Raw genomic sequence first — 17,885 nt, 5'->3', positions numbered from 1 at the left:
TAAAAACGTATAACAAAAAATTAAATTATTCATGTTATAATCTTTTATTTCTTCCCGATCTTACTACCAACCTTAGTAGTAACTGAGTATTTTCAAACTGTTGTTCATTTCTCCACTACTTACAAGTTTTTCTAAGCCAAATTACAAAATTGCTCTTACCCATTTTTATTACTTTAATCACATTTTAGTACTTATATATATTTCACTTTAGATTTTGATTATTCTCAAAAGAACCATGTACAACAACTGAAAACCTTAGAATTTCCAAGGACACAGATTTCTTCTATGATTCAGAAACCTTCAATAACAATGCTACCATTGTAAGTCCAGCAGTCCAGTAAGTATTTAAGTGGTCCAACACTGCCTAGTAACTAATATAGACTCACATGGAACAGGCCTTTTTTTTTTTTTTTTTTTTTGGATATTTCATAATTCAGACTTTTTTCCTTTTAATACTGGATCCAAATACAGAAATGTATTTGGGCAATTCATTTTGTAGCTACCTACCATACTTTTCTTTTAGGAAAAGCACAGATAAACCTATACCAATAACTCAAACCAAGTATTTTGCGCGTAACAAGAAATCCAACTTTATTTTACCAAACATAAAGCCAACTGGACCAATCAATCCTTTCTTCACATTTGGAAACACCACTTTTACCATTTACTAAATTCATATACACGACATACACAGCCATCCTCTTTCTGTACTCAGTATTCTTTCTGGAGTCTGTATTCAGTTCTACTAACGTATTTCTCTCTCCCAAGCAAACTTTCAAGAAGGTGGCTTAAGAAATTACAAAAAAAAATAAAATCTTAAATGTGAATAATCTGACTCACCAATACTACCTCTGGAATGCTATTCTATATAAATATGAACATTTCTGTTCAAAGATACATGTAAAAGGGATGCCCCTTATGATACTGTTTGTAATCACAGAAAGCCAAAAACAACCTAAAATGTAAATGAATAAACAAGTGTGGAAAGATATCAACCACAATATTAAAAAAAAATAGTTCTGAAATATAAAATACTTGGGAAACACAGTAACCACCTGTGAAAAAATTTTCTTCTGGTCTCTGTAGGAGTTGCAGAAATGAACAATACAGCATTCAGTAATTCTCAAAATAAGCTTTCTCAATAAACATTTCATAATTTACAGAAAAGAGAAACCAGAAAATCCTAAAGTATAATATAATCCATACACCGTCAAATCACTGAAATCTATTAGTTAGCTTTTTTAAAAAGCATTAAAGAGTATGAAATAAGAATAAGAAGCAAAAAGCCAGAAAGTCAAACACTGACACTGTATCTTAAATGTCAACTTCTTAAAAGCATTAGCAACAAATTACTGTTTAAAATTTCAGTGTTCATGGTTGCTGTGGCTTTAATGACTTGCTATGATTACCATTAGCAAAATCTAAATTTTAAAATGTAGGCTTACCATAGGTGGTGCTACTTGATCCATTAACTTCAGCATCAGAGTCTGAGCTTCCTCTCGAACCTTGTCTTTGGCATCTCCCATTCTGTCTATTAAAGCTACAATAACTAAAGAAGGGGAGGGAGTAAAAGAGTAATTACTTATAACTCATCTCCATTAAAAACTATATTTTACAAAATTACAAATAGCAATTGCTTCCATAAACGAAGAGTTGTGAAGTAAAGACATTGTTTTAAGTTCTTTACACATGGATCCAATAAAAAAAAACTGAGAAGTTTCAAAAGAATACATGCAGCATGATATCTCCTTATAATAATGTTCAAAAAACAGGCAAAACTAAATATTATTTTTCTTAGAGAAATGTATATATGAGGGGACAAGGAGGAAGTAGAATTCAGATGGTACAGGTTCTAAAGTCAGTTCATAGTGCAAAAATACCACATAGTCAAAATCATCTTCATGTAATCCCTTAAATTACCACTACCATTTAGTGTGGTCTCATTAGGTATGTGACCCTGGACACATTATTTAACCACCTTTTATCTATTTCCTCAGCCATAAAGGTGGTTAGCAGTACTTATCTCAGAGGAGTATTGAAAATTTAAAAATAATAAAAAGAACTAAAAGAGCAAAGGGCAGAGTAAGCACTTTCTATAATATGTCACCTACTATCACTATCACTATCATCATGCTGCATGTTCAAAAGCAAGGAAACTTCCTTTGTTACTCTTCTGATATTACAGCTATACAGTAGTCCCCTTTTATCCACAGCTTTACTTTCTGTGGTTTCCCATGGCCAACTGTGGTCTGAAAATATTAAATGGAGAATTCCAGAAATAAACAACTCATACGTTTTAAATTGTGTGCCGTTCTGAGTAGCATGATGAAATCCTGGGCTGTCCCATTCCATTCAGTATGGAATGTGTATCCTTCCTTTGTTCAACATATCTGCACTGTTTACATTACCTGCCTATTCGTCACTTAGTAGTTGTTTCAGTTATCAGATCAAAAACACATAGCATGTATAGTAGCAGTCCCCAACCTTTTTGGCACCAGGTACTGGTTTTGTGGAAGACAATTTTTCCACAGTGGCAGGGGGTGGCAGGATGGTTTTGAGATCAGGCATCATAAGGAGTGCACAACCTAGAACCCTCACATGCACAGTTCACAATAGGATTCATGCTCCTATGAGAACTAAATGCTGCGGCTGATCTGACAGGAGGTGGAGCTCAAGTGATAATCCTCATTGCTGGCCACTCACCTCCTGCTGTGCAGCCCAGATCCTAACAGGTCATGGACTGGTTTGGACTATCGGAGGCTTCAGGAATCCACTGGGGGTCTTGGAACACAGCCCCTGAAGATAATGGGGGACTACTACATAGCTTTCCTTTCTCTGAGTCAATGGAGGACTAAGTCTAGTTTAAACAAGGGAAGGAGAAAGAAACGAGATCAAGAAAGAAATATTTCTCTAGTTTATTTACAGACACATATAATTAAATGTGTATATAATCTGAAGCCAACGTATTATCTGTAATGTAATAACCCAAACTGATGTAGTAATGAACAAGAGTCAAAGAAAAAAGAAATTACATTCTTTTTGGGGAAAAAAATGACTAGAGTGAGAAGGCAACATACCAAATGGAAAGATATCATCCAAAAATCTTAAGCTTAATCAAGGAAATATCCTCACCATAAAAATCATAGGTCTAATTATGAGGCAATGTTCATCAATGGAACAATATAGATTCTTCTCATCCTGCTTGGATGTATTGTTAACACTAGAGGAATTTATCAACATCTATAAGGTTGGCCATTATAGGATTCTGGTTCTGATAGCTTCTGAAAGGCAGAAGACAATAGTAAACACTTAACAAATATTAGATATTACTATGTACTAACCACTGAATTAATTATCTCATTTAATCCTCGCAACAGTCCTATGAAAGAGAGTAGGTCCATTTGATAGAGAAGGCATAGCAGGATTAAATAACTTATCCAAGGTCACACAAACAACAAGTAGTGAAACCAGGTTTTAAATAATCTATACTGGCCGGGTGCAGCGGCTCACACCTGTAATCCATGCATTTGGGGAGGCCGAGGCAAGTTGATCACTTGAGGCCAGAAGTTCCAGACCAGCCTGGCCAACATGACAAAATCCCATCTCTACTAAAAACATAAAAATTAGCCAAGCATGGTGGTATGTGTCTGTAGCCCAGCTACTCGGGAGATTGAGGTGGGAGGATGGCTTGAGCTCAGGAGGCAGAGGTTGCAGTGAGCTAAGATCATGCCACTGTACTCCAGCCTGGGCAACAAAGTAAGACCCTGTCTCAAAAAACAATAACAAATAAATAAATATCTATATAATGTGAAGTCACAGTCATAACCATCTCCATTTACTTATAATTTGAGGTGTTTGGGTGTATGTGTATATGTTAACAACCACGTAACAATAATGGAAAAAGAAGTTGCTTCATTCCTGAGAGGTGAAATTTAACCCCAACAAGAAAATTCAAATGTTGGCTCCAACAGGGATTCACTTCAATGTTAAAAACCATTTTGCGAAACATAAACAAAAACAAAAAACCTCACATTACATAAAATTAGTATTGCAGCTATTAATTAAAACAAGAAATTCATACAGTTTTTGCACTGGAATTGCTTTTTAACACATACTACCTTGGAGTCAAATAGAACAAGATTGTATTCCTAACTCTACCAGTTACTAATTATAAAACAGAAAATTTCCTGAATTTCAAAGTTTCCTTGTCTGTAAAATATGGGAGGATGACAGAACTATACCTCACATGACTCGTGACAGGATGAAGTAAAATAAGGAAAAAGCACCTGTGCCAAGCCCATGATAACCGAATTATCATTCAATATGATGAACATTCAACAAATATTTATTGGGTATCCAGAACAGAATTTTTCACTCAATAGGCTCTCCATATGAATGTGTTAAACAAAGGAATCAATCTATGACAGACTGGAATTTGGACAATGAGACATGGAAGAAGGTTGAATCATAACTCTTAGTATTTTTTTTTCTTCTTTTAGCATTGTACAAGATGCAAACCATTTACTGGGTAACCTAACTATTCTTGTATTCCTTCTACAATAACATTTTGGGTTAAAATTGTTTAAAATTTTAGAACAGTTTACAAAATTTGTAAGATATGAGATCCTTTATGACTCAGTTATGAAACCAGGGCTGGTGATCAACATTAAATATATATTGTATATTTTTTGTTTGAAAATTATATTTTTCCACAATATATGTGGGTCACAAAAGGAAACTAAAATATTTTCTATTATTAGTACTAGGTATATATATAGATTATATATTTAAGAATTACATTAATAGAGCTTATATTCTTTTCGGAACTGTATCTAAAACTGAAAATGAATCTCAATTTTCCTAAAACACTTTTCACTTTTAACATAAAAGAACATTAAAAATACCTGTAATGATAGCTAATAACCTAAGTGCACCAAAACTAAACATTATTTTTCAAATCAAGTTATATTTATCTAGAGTTAGAGTTCAAAAAACCTTCAGAACATATTCAATTCAACTCCTTCTTTTTACAGAAAGATTCCTAAAGTGATTTGGCTAAGTTCTGTAATAGAGATAAAACCAAAACGCTAACCCTGGGATTCTCAGTCCAGTTCCTTACCTCTCTAAGAGCATACAGATATGCTGCCTATCTTGCAAAGCTGTTCTACAAATTAGAAATGATGTGAGAATAATCTTTCACGTATGTGAAGTCGTAAAGGAGTAAAAAGTAAACAGGTAAAAATGGGTAAAAAGTCGGCATTCAACTAATGATAGCAAAGCTGTAATAAAATTTTCCTATTATACCACACTGACTCTAAAGAAATAACAAGTTTAAGTTTCATTAAGGACAATGATGAGCACTTATGATTCAAAGTGAAAACAATACTGACAGACAGTAAATGCACAGGGATAACTGGAAAGAATAGGAGATTAAAAGAAAAAACTACACATAGAAGAGTGTATGAACATATGCCATCTACTTGCACAAATACAAGTGAAAAACACTAACAAAAGCAAATTAATGTAATTTATTAAGTATTTAACTGTATAAGAATCACAGAGTAAAGAAAAATTCAGTGTAGGGTGAGGTTAACCTGAAAATCCCTCAGATTCTCAAATTTGAAGTACATTTTTAGAAGGGAAAGAAAGGACCATGGGGAAGAGGAGATTTCAAAAAAAAAAAAAATAAGGGCACAGCAGAGGCATAAACAACTTAAGCTAGACCTAGAAAGAGTGAGCAAGTTTCTGATAAGCTTACAGTGGAGACAAAGTACTTGCTAAAGATTACAAAGAAAACGTCTACTGAGATGGAGAAGGAACACATATGTTAAAAGACAGCATAAGAGAAGGAAGTTCTGAAAGCAAGACAGGGTTAGGAGTCAAACTAGAATTCTGATCCCAATATTCCCATTGCCTCAATATGAATAGTCAGTACATACAACCCCATGTGGTCCTTCTGATGTCTGAAAAATAAGTGAGATACACAATACCTAGAAGTACTCAAGTCTAAATGTTCTCTGTAGCAATTAATAACAGGGAGCTACTACAGGGCAAGAGTCACAAACACAAATGTCTATGGCCAGGGAGACACAGGAAATGCTAAAATTGAGCCAGTTTAAGAAGTGCAGTATTCCAACCTTACCATATTATACCCAACTTTCTCAGTGACAAAGAGACAAGAGGATTTTGGGGGCGAGAGAGGTTATATGAATTGGAAAGATCATCACCTAGACACAAGAGAAACTACAAAGTAACTTCTTATCAGGGTTACTACATTGGCCAATTTCTTGAGACAAGCCAGAAATACAAATTTTCATGTAAAACTTCTCAATTTTAGACACTGATTCAAAATATTTTAAGAAAATACAGGCTGGGCACAGTGGCTCATGCCTGTGGTCCCAGCTACTCAGGAGGCTGAGGTGGGAGGATCGCTTGACTGTTGAGGAGGCTAAGGCTGTAGTGAGCCACAATCATACCACTGTACTCCAGCCTGGGTAACAGAGCAAGATCCTGTCTCAAAAAAGAACAAAAAAAAAAAGGAAAGAAAAGAAAGAGACAGAGACAGTGAGAGAGAGAGAGACAGAGAAAAAACATAAACAAGTAAAATGCTTGCAGAGCAGTTTTCAATATCTACTATAAAATTTCTTTTATAAGAGACACAGGTGTACTCTGTTGCCCATGCTGAAGCATGCTGGTGCAATCTTTGGTTATTGTAAACTTGAACTCCTGGGCCCAACCTCCCATCTCAGCCTCCAGAGTAGCTAAGACTACAGCCACACACCACTACGTCTGCTAATTTTTTTTTTTCTTGTAGAAACATGGTCTCACTATATTGCCCAGGCTGGTCTCAAACTCCTGGCCTCAAGCAACCCTCCTACCTCAGCCTCCTAGTGTTGGGATTACAAGTGTGAGCCAGTGAGTACCCTGGTCTATTATAGAGTTTTTAGTGGAGATTAACAGTTAAAAAAAAAAAAAAACTTTTCTGAAAATATTAACACAAAGGATCAAGTGGAATTACGTGTTGATTAAAACTAAATAATAAAGATAGGAAACCCCACCAGATGCTTCTGTTGAAAAGATAACTAGGAAATAAAAGAAAAAACTGACAGAATGGTTAAGTAGCATACCAAACATGAAGAAAAAACTTAACCACAGATATAAGAAAGTGGGATGATACACTAATATTAGGAGGCATTAACTTAATCCACAAAAGAAAATCACTGGCCAGGCATGGTGGTTCATGCCTGTAATGCCAATGCTTTGGGAGGCCGAGGTGGCAAGACTGCTTGAGCCCAGGAATTCAAGATTAGCCTGGGCAACATAGCAACACCCTGTATCTATTTTAAAATATGAAAGAAAAAAGCAAAGAAAAATCACTAATATCTGAGGCTACCCTTCTATATGCTATATAATGCTGCTGTATCATAGGATCAAACCAATTTATAATATACTCTAAAGGTACATGAAGGTCATTTGGGTTTAGAAAATAAGTCAGAGCCAACTTTGTAATCCTAATAACTATACAAAGCTGAGCATTATCCTACCATATGCACTGTACTACAAACACACTGTAAGTAAGTGCTATTCACGTATGATCAGCAGCCTAGGATCAATCTATAGACTGTCTATGATAAGGAAATTTAGAGTACCTACAAAATGTTTTTGAGGCAACTCGACCACAGAAATTTTGTTTGTTGCATCTAATGATAAAAAAAAAAAGGGCCTTTTTTTTTTTTTTTGCTGTAACCGATTTTATTGTATTTTATAAAATATTGGTCTGCAACATGCTGGCAATGAAGAAACTGACCCTTCCCCACAGATAGTCTGAAACATGGCACTGTAAGTTATATTGCAAATCTTAGCATTTCACAAAACAGTAAAAGATCCAGTAAATATTTTATTTATTTATTTATTTATTTGCCTCAAGGGTGATTTAAGTAGGTTTAAAGCCTTTTCTCTGGGTAAACTGAAATGCTAAGTAGCAGATCTCTGGGTTATATAAAATTCCTTTTTTTTTTTTTGAGACAGATTCTTGCTCTGTCACCCAGACTGATCTCAGCTCACTGCAAACTCCGCCCCCTGGGTTCAAATGATTCTTCTGCCTCAGCCTCCTGAGTAGCTGGGCTTACAGGTACATGCCACCATGCCCAGCTAATTTTTCTATTTTTAGTAGAGATGAAGTTGTGCCACGTTGGCCGTGCTGGTCTCGTACTCCTGACCTGTGGTGATCCACCTGCCTCAGCCTCCCAAAGTGCTGGGATTACTGAGACTACATTTTTAAATTTACAGGGAACTATTTCTGTTAAACAAAAACTAAGGAAAAAAGTCATCATGTCAAATCTTATTTAGAATTGTAAACAAATAAAGTTAACTTACCCATTGCTACATAGGATTTAAATCGTGTTGATAATTTGTCCACAAAGGCACTTAAAATTTCCAATCCCATTAATGATACCTACAGATAAAAAGGGATTTTAATGAATAAATATTACTGATGCATATTTTAATATCAGTATATAATTTTTAACATATAAAAGATCTTCAAAAATATACTGCCACATTTTTAAAAAATGAGATTTAAGTATTCAAGGGTAAATAGTTATGAGGTTGGAGCACCCTAATCTCAAATGGTTCAACAATAAACACAACAATAATAATGTGTACATACGAAGATAGCAATAAAGCATATTTAGCACAATGCTAACTGGTAAATTAGGCAGAGGTTACACAGGAGTTTACTGACTGAAGTCATGCCTCACTTAATGATAGGGATACATTCTAATAAATCTATCGTTAGGTAATTTTGTTATTGTGCAAACATCAGAGGGTACTTACACAAACCTAGATAGGATAGCCTACTACAAACCTAAGCTATACAGTATATCCTGTTGCTCCTAGGCTACTACTTATACAGTATGTTACCGTGCAAAATACTGTAGGCAACTGTTAACACAAAGGTAAATATATGTGTATCTAAACAAAAAAGGTAATGAAAGCACTACAACACTGCAACAGCCATGATGTCACCAGGCAAAAGGAGTTTTTCAGCTCTTTTTTTTTTTTCACTTTTTTTTTTTTTGAGACGGAGTTTCGCTCTTGTTACCCAGGCTGGAGTGCAATGGCGTGATCTCGGCTCACCGCAACCTCCGCCTCCTAGGTTCAAGCAATTCTCCTGCCTCAGCCTCCCGAATAGCTGGGACTACAGGCACATGCCACCATACCCAGCTAATTTTTGTATTTTTAGTAGAGACGGGGTTTCACCTTGTTGACCAGGATGGTCTCGATCTCTTGACCTCGTGATCCACCCGCCTCGGCCTCCCAAAGTGCTGGGATTACAGGCGTGAGCCACCGCGCCCGGCCTTTCATCTCTATTATAATCTTATGGGATCACCATTGTACATACAGTCCATCACTGACTACAATGTTGTTATATGGTATGCATAACTGTATTTGTAACTTTGAAATGTTTCCTAAATGAAACAGTTAAAAATTAAGAGCCTCTTTAATTACAGAGGCTCTTCTGTAATTAAAGAGGCTCTTATTTCATCTTCTGTCTGTGATGTAGAAACTGTAAAGAACATCCCTCTCTAACAAGAAAAAGCCCACTGGGTCTTCAAAATCATAACTGTTCTTGAATCCATCAGAAAGCTAAGGCTGAAGAATAACCAACCAACCTGAAATTAAACAAAATCATGGGACACAGCAGTAGGTCACATGTGACAGAGGACAGGAGGAAAATGAACCCATGATATAAGTGGGTAAGAAGTACTCAGTTATACTTAACAAAACTCTTTACGACTGAGTGTGGGCTAGCATGAAAATACAATCCCTACTAGCCACAGACACAAGGAGAACGCATATGCACTTAACAAGCTCTAGTTCACACCTACTTGCAAGCTCTTTCTCCACAAACCTCCACTAGACACTCTAAGACTGAGGACGGAGCAGAATATTGGATAAAGTATCTCTTGGTGGTACGAGCCTGGAGGAAGGAAACAGCTGCCTGTGCAGGAAAGGCACAAAAGCTCCTAGTACCCTTGTCCTGTAAGAAACAAAAGTTTGAAGCTAAGAAATAAAAGTTTGAAGCTCCTCAGTGAAGAATATCAAACACTGTTACTACTAAGGCACAGGTAAAACTCAATGCTGTTATGGAGAGGAAGAAGATAAAAAGCCTTCTACCCCAGAAGAAGGAGCAGAAAAACATCCTGGGGCCCATATAATAAGGTCTCTAGTTGGGGAAAGCCACGGTCTTCATAAAGCCTCACCCCGGCAGGGCACAGTGGCTCACGCCTATAATCCCAGCACTCTGGGAGGTGGAGGCGGGCAGATCACAAGGTCAAGAAAACGAGACCATCCTGGCCAACATGGTGAAACCCCGTCTCTACTAAAAATACAAAAATTAGCTGGGCATGGTGGCGCGCACCTGTAGTCCCAGCTGCTCAGGAGGCTCAGGCAGGAGAATTGCTTGAACCCGGGAGGCGGAGGTTGCAGTGAGCCAGGATCGTGCCACTGTACTCCAGCCTGGCGCCTGGCGACTAAGCGAGACTCTGTCTCAAAAAATAAAAAATAAGGGCCAGGCGCGGTGGCTCACATCTACAATCCCAGCACTTTGGGAGGCCGAGGCGGGTGGATCACGAGGTCAGAAGATCGAGACCATCCTGGTCAACACGGTGACACCCCGTCTCCACCAAAAATACAAAACTTAGCTGGGCATGGTGGCGCAGCCTGTAGTCCCAGCTACTTGGGGGGCTGAGGTAGGAGAATTGCTTGAACCCAGGAGGCGGAGTTTGCAGTGAGCCGAGATTGCGCCATTGCACTCCAGCCTGGGTAACAAGAGCGAAACTCAAGTCTCAAAAAAATAAAAAAATAAAGAAAATTAAAAAAAAAAAAAAAAAGCCTCACCCCAAGACTCAAGGACAAAAAGCCTCCTCAGACTGAAGCTCGACCAGAAAAAGAAAGAATGACCCTGTTTCCCCTAACCAGACCAGCAAGCATGAAATAAACAATAGCAGTCTACCAGTGGGGAAGGGACAAGAACACAAAGAAGAATCCTCTATGAAGCCCCAGAAAATACAGAAGATCTAAAGTGCAGAGTTGAGTAGAAACTTGAGGAAAACTCTTCATAAAATTAACCAGGTAACAAAAAAATGTGAAGCAAATATGAACTAAAGTAACTACAGCAATCATAACATCAAAACCTAACTCAACTCCTGACTAGACTGACTGCATAGCTCCACACTATATATAAGCTTAGCAAAAAAAAAAAAGGCATGTCATTTCCAGGTATAAGTACTATTTAACTTAGTCTTAAACATCTTAAACACTGTCCAATTTTCAACTATGAATTATGAGACACATAAAAAAAGCAAAAGTGGAAAAACACCAAGATCAAGAAAAAACCATGGAGCAAAACAAAATACATAGATAATCTAAAAGCTAGAATTATCAGAGCATTTAAATAACTATGATTAATGTATTAAATGTCCTAGTTAGAACAGCAAACAACATGCACGAATAAAAGGAATTCCAAGAGAGAGACAAAAACTTTAAGGCAGAGTCAAATGCAAATAATAATTTTTTTTAAATGCATTAAAAACAAGGTACAAGTGATTAAGATACTTTTGACAGGTTCATCAAAAGATCTGACACAGAGAAGGAAAGAATCAGGGAACCCGAAAGTACATCAATACAAATTACTCAAATTGAAATACACAGAGGAACAAAAAGGGAAGGGGAGAGACAAAGCATTCAAGAGCAGTGAAATAATATCAAGTTGTCTAACATATATATCATTGGAATTCTAGAAGAGAGAACAAAGTAGAAGAAATATTTGGAGAGAAAATGGCCAGGAATATGGTGAAAATAACGAAAGGCATCAAACTATACATCTAAGAGTCTCAGATAACCCCCAAACAGAAAATTCCAAAAAACACCAAGACACATCCTATTCAAACTGTTAAAACCAAGAGAAAGAAAAATCTTAAAAGTCAATGAGAAAAAGAAAAGACATTAAATACACAAGTATAGGAGACCTCCAGCCAAAAAGTATGAGAGTGAGGAGACAATGGAATGACACTGTTACAGTACAGTAGTCCCCCTTATTCATTTATGTAATACATCCCAAGACCCCAGGGGATACCTGAAACCATAGACAGTACTGAGCCCTATATATATTATAATTTTTCCTACAAAGACATACCTATGATAAAGTTTAATTTATAAATTAGGCACAGTAAAAGATTACCAACAATAAAATATAATAACCATAACAATATACTGTAACAAAAGTTATGTAAGTGTGGTCTTGTCTATCTTAAAATATCATATTGTACTTATCTGTTTTGGGACTACAACTGACCACAGGCAAGTGAAACCGTGGAAAGCAAAACCACAGATTATCATACTACAAAAAAAAAAAAAAAAAAAAAATCCTGTCACTTCAGAATTCTATCCTTAGTTAAAATATCTTTTAAAACTAAAGGAGAAATAAAAAGTTTTTCAAACAAACAAAATCCGATAGAATTCATTATAAGAGATCTGTATCACAAGAAATGTTAAGGGAAAGTCCTTAGGGAAAAAAATACATTGACAGCAGACAAAAACTTAGATCTACAATAAGAAGTAACAGTAAATAGCTGAAATTAAAATAAATATTTAAAACCTTAAAAATAAGCTGGATACAGTGGCTCATGCCTATAATCCCAGCAATTTGGGAGTCTCAGGCAGGAAGATCACTTGAGGTCAGAAGTTTGAGACAAGCCTGGCCAACATGGCAAGACCCCATCTCTACTACAAATAGAAAAATTAGCTGGGCGTGGTGGCACATGCCTGTCATCCCAGCTACTCAGGAGGCTGAGACACGAGAATCGCTTGAATTTGGGAGGCAGAGGTTGCAGTGAGCTGAGATTGTGCCACTGCACTCCAGCCTGGCAACAGAGCAAGACACTGTCTCAAACAAACAAAAAACCTTAACAATATACATATTTAATCACTGTAAAAACAGACGCACTAAAACAAATACTAGCTCTACTGCGTTTAGTGAAGTCATAAGATAAAAGGTCACTATAAAAAAATCAATTGTGGGCCAAGCAGGATGGCTCACATCTGTAATCCCAGCACCTTGGGAGGCCAAGGCAGGTGGATCACCTGAGGTCAGGAGTTCGAGACCAGCCTGATCAACATGATGAAACTCCATCTCTACTAAAAAATACAAAAAATAAAAATTAGCCAGGCATGGTGGTGGTTGCCTGTAATTCCAGCTGCTTGGGAGGCTGAGGCAGAAGAATCACTTGAACCTGGGATGTGGAGGCTGCAGTGAGCTGAGATCATGTCATTCCACTCTAGCCTGGGTGACAAGAGCAAAATTCCATCTCAAAAAAAAAAAAGGCGGGGCACAATGGCTCACGCCTATAATCCCAGCACCTTGGGATTCCAAGGCAGGCGGATCACCTGAAGTCAAGAGTTCAAGACCAGCCTGATCAACATGGTGAAACCCATCTCTCCTAATAATATAAAAATTAGTTGGGCGTTGTGGCAGGTGCCTGTAATCTCAGCTACTTGGGAGGTGGAGGCAGGAGAATCACTTGAACCTGGGAGGCAGAGGTTGCAGTGAGCCAAGATCATGCCATTGCAGTCCAGCCTGGGCAAGAGTGAGACTATCTCAAAAAAATAAACAAATAAATTGTTCCTACATACCAGCACTCAACAATTGGGAATTTTCAAAATACTATATCATTTACAACACTAACAACTATCACAAAATACTTAGATATAATCCCAACAAGTCCACGATCTACACACTGAAATCACAAAATGCTAATAAAAGTTATTGAAGGAGTCCGGTCTCAAAATGGAGGTAAAACCGCCGCCCAGTCGCCCCCAGCCTGACTCCGGCTGTCGCCGTCACTGCCGGGGGGAGGAGGGCCATGATCAAAAGGAACTAGAGCAGTTGAGAAAACTGTTTATTGGTGGTCTGAGCTTTGAAACTACAGATGATAGTTTAAGAGAACATTTTGAGAAATGGGGCACACTTACAGATTGTGTGATAATGAGAGATCCCCAAACCAAACGTTCCAGGGGCTTTGGTTTTGTGACTTATTCTTGTGTTGAAGAGGTGGATGCAGCAATGTGTGCTCGACCATACAAGGTTGATGGGCGTGTAGTGGAACCAAAGAGAGCTGTTTCTAGAGAGGATTCTGTAAAGCCTGGTGCCCACCTAACAGTGAAGAAAATTTTTGTTGGTGGTATTAAAGAAGATATGGAAGAGTATAATTTGAGAGACTACTTTGAAAAGTATGGCAAGATTGAAACCATAGAAGTTATGGAAGACAGGCAGAGTGGAAAAAAGAGAGGATTTGCTTTTGTAACTTTCGATGATCATGACAGTTGATAAAATTATTGTTCAGAAATACCATACTATTAATGGGCATAATTGTGAAGTGAAAAAGGCCCTTTCTAAACAAGAGATGCAGTCTGCTGGATCACAGAGAGGTCGTGGAGGTGGATCTGGCAATTTTATGGGTCGCGGAGGAAACTTTGGAGGTGGTGGAGGTAATTTTGGCCGTGGTGGAAACTTTGGTGGAAGAGGAGGCTATGGTGGTGGAGGTGGTGGCAGCAGAGGTAGTTATGGAGGAGGTGATGGTGGATATAATGGATTTGGTGATGGTGGCAACTATGGCGGTGGTCCTGGTTATAGTAGTAGAGGGGGCTATGGTGGTGGTCGACCAGGATATGGAAACCAAGGTGGTGGATGTTGTGGCAGTGGTGAAGGATATGATGGTTACAATGAAGGAGGAAATTTTGGCAGTGGTAACTATGGTGGTGGTGGGAACTATAATGATTTTGGAAATTATAGTGGACAACAGTAATCAAATTATGGACCCATGAAAGGGGGCAGTTTTGGTGGAAGAAGCTTGGGCAGTCCCTATGGTGATGGTTATGGATCTGGTGGTGGAAGTGGTGGATATGGTAGCAGAAGGTTCTAAAAGCAGCAGAAAAGGGCTACAGTTCTTAGCAGGAGAGCGAGCGAGGAGTTGTCAGGAAAGCTGCAGGTTACTTTGAGACAGTCATCCCAAATGCATTAGAGGAACTGTAAAAATCTGCCACAGAAGGAGCAATGATCCATAGTCAGAAAAGTTACTGCAGCTTAAACAGGAAACCCTTCTTGTTCAGGACTGTCATAGCCACAGTTTGCAAAAAGTGCAGCTATTGATTAATGCAATGTAGTGTCAATTAGATGTACATTCCTGAGGTCTTTTATCTGTTGTAGCTTTGTCTTTTTCTTTTTCTTTTCATTACATCAGGTATATTGCCCTATAAATTGTGGTAGTGGTACGAGGAATAAAAAATTAAGGAATTTTTAACTTTTCAAAAAAAAAAAAGTTATTGAAGAAGAGCTAGTTAAATTTATATATATATATATATATATATATATATACGAAGTTCATGAATTGGAGGACTTAATATTATAAAGATTTGAAACCTCATAAATTGTTCTAGTGTGAATGTAATCCCAATCAAAATTCCAGTAGAATTTAATGCAGAAATTGACAAGCTGATCCTGAAATGTATTTAGAAAGGTAAATGAATTAGAATACTCATATCAATATTGAATAAGAAAAATGAAGTTAAAGTGTAATTATCTGATTTGAAGACTTAATATAAACTTAGAGTAATCAAGACAATGGTGGGGGCTGTGCACAGAGGCACATGCCTGTAATCCCAGTACTTCTGGAGGCTGAGACAAGAGGATTGCTGGAGACCTGCCTGGGTAATATAGTGAGACCTTGTCTCTACAAAAAAATTTTAAAGTAGCTGGTCATGGTAACACAGGCATTTAATACCAGTAACTTAAGAAGTTGAAGTAGGAGGATTACTTGAGCCCAAAAGTTTGAGGCTGTAGTGAGCTCTGAATGTACCACTGCACTCCAGACTGAGTGACAGAGTAATACCCTGTCTCAAAAGAACAAATATATAGATCAATGAAACAAAAGACAGAGTACAAAAATAGACACATATATAGTAAATCGATATCCAACAACTGTGCAAAGGCAATTCAATGAAGGAAATAAATACACTTTTTCAACGAATGGTGATGTTACAATTGGATATCCATATGCAAAAAAAAAAAAAAAAAGAAAGAAACTCATCCAATACATCACATCATTTACAAAAATTAACTAAAAAATGTATGAGACATAAACATAAAACCAAATTATAAAACCACTAGAAGAAAACACAGAAGAAAATCTTTACAACCTGGAGTACACAAATAATTCTTAGAGACAACATGAAAAGAAACATAATTTAACAAGCCAATTCTAAAATTGATAAGAAAATTCAAGGGGCCCAGAATTGTCAAAACCCAAGCTCGAAAAAGAAAAAGTTGGAAGACTCAAATTTCCCAATTTCAATACAGCCTACAAAGCTTCTGAAAGCAACACAGTGTGACAATGGCACAAGGAGAGAAATATAAATTAATGAAATAGAACTGAGAGTCCAGAAATAAACCCATACATTTTATGGGCAACTGATTTTCAACAAGAGTGTCAAGACCATTCAATGGGTAAACATTCAACATGTGGTACTAGGACAACTGGATGAATGTGGACCATTACCTCACACCATACATAGAAATTAACTCAAAATGAATCATAAACCTAAATGTAAGAGCTAAAACTCTATAGTTATTAGAAGAAAACATAGGGTAAATCATTGTGACCTTGGCCATGGTTTCTTAGACAGGACATAAAAAGCATTAACAACAAACAAAAAAAGAACCAGAGTTTATCAAAACTAATAACACCTAGTCTTCAAGAAAACAACATGAAAAAAGTGAAAAGACAACCAACAGGAGAAAATATTTGTACAATATATATCTGATAAGGGACTTGTATCCAGATTACATAAAGTACTTTTACAACTTAATAGTAAAAGGAAAAATAACCCATTTTTTAAAATGAGCAAACATTCGAAACTAGCCTGGTCAATATAGTGAAACCTCATCTCTATTAAAAATACAAATTAGCCGGGCGTGGTGGCGCACCTGTAGTCCCAGTTGCTCAGGAGACTGGGGCAGGAGAATCATTTGAGCCCAAGAGGTGGAGGTTGCAGTGAGCCAAGATTGTGTCACTGCACTCCAGCCTGGGTGACAGAGCAACACTCCGTTTCCAAAAAAAAGAGAGAGCAAAGAGAAAAGAATAGAAAGTCCAGAAATACACTCACATGAATACAATCAAATGATCTTTGACAAAAAAGCAAAGACAATATATGAAGAAAAGATAGTCTTTTCAACAAATGGTACTGCAACAACTGAGATCCCCATGCAAAAAATTAATCTAGACACAGACCTTGTATCCTTCCCCAAAAATTAACTCAAAGGATCATAAAACTAAATGTAGAATATATAACTCCTAGAAAATAACATAAGAAAAAGTCTAATTGACCTTGGGTGTGGAAATGTCTTTTTAGATATGACACCAAAGGCATGTTCCATGAAAGAAATAACTGTTAAGCTGGATTTCATTAAAATTAAAAACTTCTGTTCTATTAAAGATGTCTAGAGAATGGGAAAACAAGCCATAAAACGGGAGAAAATATTTGCAAAATACACACCTGATAAAAGACTGTCATGCAAAATATACAAAGAACTGTTAATACTCAACAATAAGAAAATAAAGAACTCAAAAAAATCAGGCCGGGCGCAGTGGTTCCCACCTGTAATCCCAGCACTTTGGAAGACTGAAGCGGACAGATCACGAAGTCAGGAGATCAAGACCATTCTGGCCAACATGGTGAAACCTCGTCTCTACTAAAATACAAAAAACTAGCCAGGCATGGTGGCACACACCTGTATTCCCAGCTACTTGGGAGGCTGAGGCAGGGAA

General features: G+C 37.2%; 1 protein-coding gene and 1 pseudogene across 13 annotated transcripts in view; one reads left to right on the top strand and one right to left on the bottom strand.

The window, feature by feature from the left end:
* CLASP2 (cytoplasmic linker associated protein 2) overlaps positions 1-17,885 on the bottom strand; it is a 239,241-nt gene that overhangs the window by 205,323 nt on the left and 16,033 nt on the right. For all 13 annotated transcript variants that reach the window (XM_021666448.2, XM_021666452.2, XM_064378526.1 and 10 more), the window contains exons 2-3: positions 8,377-8,455; positions 1,446-1,549 (exon numbers count right to left, since the gene is read on the bottom strand). In XM_021666448.2, the coding sequence (XP_021522123.1) occupies positions 1,446-1,549; positions 8,377-8,455 (183 nt within the window). The remainder of the gene's footprint in view (positions 1-1,445; positions 1,550-8,376; positions 8,456-17,885) is intronic.
* Positions 13,850-15,326, top strand: LOC110567298 (heterogeneous nuclear ribonucleoprotein A3-like; annotated as a pseudogene).

Source organism: Aotus nancymaae, unplaced genomic scaffold, assembly GCF_030222135.1.
Source record: "Aotus nancymaae isolate 86718 unplaced genomic scaffold, 86718_ANA_hifiasm-v0.15.2.pri h1tg000019l, whole genome shotgun sequence".
In the NCBI taxonomy this organism is placed as follows: domain Eukaryota; kingdom Metazoa; phylum Chordata; class Mammalia; order Primates; family Aotidae; genus Aotus; species Aotus nancymaae.
Note: the sequence above shows the minus strand (reverse complement) of the source record. Positions and strands in the feature narration are given on the sequence as shown.